At 53.8% G+C, this 2,370-nt stretch overlaps 1 protein-coding gene across 1 annotated transcript in view; it reads left to right on the forward strand.

Moving 5' to 3' along the window:
* Window positions 1-2,345, forward strand: part of LOC104132646 (protocadherin gamma-B2-like) — a gene marked incomplete at both ends in the record, with an annotated part of 8,919 nt that extends 6,574 nt beyond the window's left edge. Inside the window, one exon of the mRNA XM_009645956.2 lies at window positions 1,197-2,345. Coding sequence (XP_009644251.2) covers window positions 1,197-2,345 — 1,149 coding nt within the window. The remainder of the gene's footprint in view (window positions 1-1,196) is intronic.
* Between the last annotated feature and the right edge of the window lie 25 nt (window positions 2,346-2,370).

Here is a 2,370-nt window from a genome sequence, read left to right on the forward strand (position 1 = left end):
CTAAGGATGCCTTACTGAGAAGGGAGATCTTCACATTGGCAGCTGCAGAGACCCAGCGTTGGAGTATATGCAAGAGCTGCTCCACCGGGCCGGCAGTGTGGAGGGTTTTCTAACAGGTTTCTGCCTTCTGCATAAGGGGCTGTGGTGATACAGCCCTCCTCCAGGTTTGGTTTGGGTTTGGTTTGTTTGGGGTTTTTTTTTCTTCACTGCAAGAGAGACGAAGTTTTACTGTACAGGTGAGATACAATGGCTTTTCATGAGGGTGGAATCTGTCTGGTTTCTCTTGGCTTCTTCAAACAACAGTAACCGCCATCAACATTTGCCGGAAAATATTCTTGGGGTTTGAGACCTGCTGCATTAACGGCCGGCTTAGGGGATGAGGACGCGGTTTGTCAGACATGGACGGAAGAAATTCGGGGTTGGTCTGTATGGCACGATGATACGATGATGCCGGGGCTTGAATGTCGAAAGAGCTCCCCTAGGTCTGGTGCGACCGCTGCGCTTTTCGCACTGGCTGGGATTCCCGGCTTTGCTTGTCCATCAGCGATCACCGTTCAAAGTGGGAAAGCCGAGTGCTAGCTCGGGATCTCCAAACTATCGCAAATAAAACCACGATCTATGAGCAGTCCTTCAGCGTTCGTCCCGTCCTGCCGTTTCTCTCACGGTGATGAGGAGATGGCAGCGGGGACCAGTAAGATCACCGTGGGACAGAGATAGATGCTGCCCCACATCCTCCGAGCAATGGGGGAGGATTTGTCTTGCCGAATACTTGCAGATGTAAGAAATTCAGACAATGAGAAGTCCTAGGTGCGCCGTTTCAGCACAGACACAAGTTTTCTGTTTCGTGCTACTGACAGCATCTGTATTTTCCAACCCGCGGTGACTGCGGTTTAAGGACGTGCTTAGCAGGACCTTCGGGCCCCTCCCTTCCCCTCGGACGCTGCGGTTCTCAGGCACGGACTCAGGGTGTCACTGTTGGCCAAGGCGGAGAAGCGGCTCCAACCGTCGGCTCCTCCCCGGCCCCGGCGCCCGCGCAGTGCCGCTCCGCACGGAGCAGAGCGGAGAGAAGAGCAGGAATTCCCAGACTCAGCCCACCCTCCGCCCGGCAACAGGGATTTCATATATTTGTTTCTCTCAGGTACTGATTCAGCTGCTCCGAAAGCCTAATTTAAAATCGCTTGCAAAATACCCTTCAGCAAAGCAGAGAATGGGGGGCCGACCGGCAACGCAGGGAAAAGGGCGGGGGCCCGGGGGCGGGGCCGGGGGGCCCTGCCGGCACGCAAGCTGCGGGTAGTCTCTGGAGACGAAAAGCAATACTTCACGCTCGGGGAAGATAATACAAATCTGCGGGTGAAGGAGAGGATAGACCGAGAGGGCATCTGCGGGGCCGTGTCGCCCTGTGTCCTCAGTTTGGAGGCAGTCGTGGAAAACCCTTTCAATATATTTCATGTAAGCGTTACTATTCAGGATATCAATGACAATGCGCCAAAGTTTGACAGAGAACTTGTTGCCATAGAAATGATCGAGTCCACGCCTCCTGGGGCCAGGTTCCCACTGGGAAGTGGCAGAGACCCCGACATTGGGGCGAACTCATTACAAAACTACCAGCTTACCCCCAACCCGTTCTTCTCCCTTGTAGTGAGGGAGAGTCCTGATGGGACAAAACAGCCGGAGTTAGTGCTGGAGAAAGGCTTAGATCGAGAAAACCAGAGACATCACCATTTGATACTGACGGCTGTGGATGGCGGGGACCCAGTGAGATCCGGGACAGCCCAGATTAAGATTAACGTGACGGACGCAAATGACAACCCGCCGGTATTCGTCAAAGAGATCTACAAGGTTCGACTGCTGGAAAACCTCCCCGAGGGCTCCTTAGCTTTCCAGGTGAAGGCTACTGACGGCGACGAAGGTACAAACGCAGAAATTACTTACTCGTTCAGTGACATGGCAAACAGTGCTCGGCAGCTATTCACGCTGGACTCCAGGACAGGGGACGTGACGGTTACAGGCCCCTTAGATTATGAAGAAGGGAAATATTACGAAGCGAGTGTTGAAGGCAAGGACGGGGGCGGGCTGAGTGCGCACGCCAAAGTGCACATAGAGATCCTAGACGTGAACGACAACGCGCCAGCCCTTTCGCTCCTGCCCATCTTGAATCCAATACCCGAAGACTCGGTCCCGAGTACAGTGGTAGCTGTGATCAATGTCCGTGACAGAGACTCGGGAGATAACGGGGAAGTGAACTGCAACATCGATGGCGATTTGCCCTTCAGACTAGAACCGTCTTCAGAGAAGGCCTATAAACTAATAATAGCCACTGCCTTGGACAGAGAAAACGTCTCCGCGTACAATATCACCGTCACTGCTAGG

The sequence above is a fragment of the Egretta garzetta genome, unplaced genomic scaffold (genome assembly GCF_000687185.1).
Source record: "Egretta garzetta isolate BGI_Z169 unplaced genomic scaffold, ASM68718v1 scaffold2079, whole genome shotgun sequence".
Lineage (NCBI taxonomy): Eukaryota > Metazoa > Chordata > Aves > Pelecaniformes > Ardeidae > Egretta > Egretta garzetta.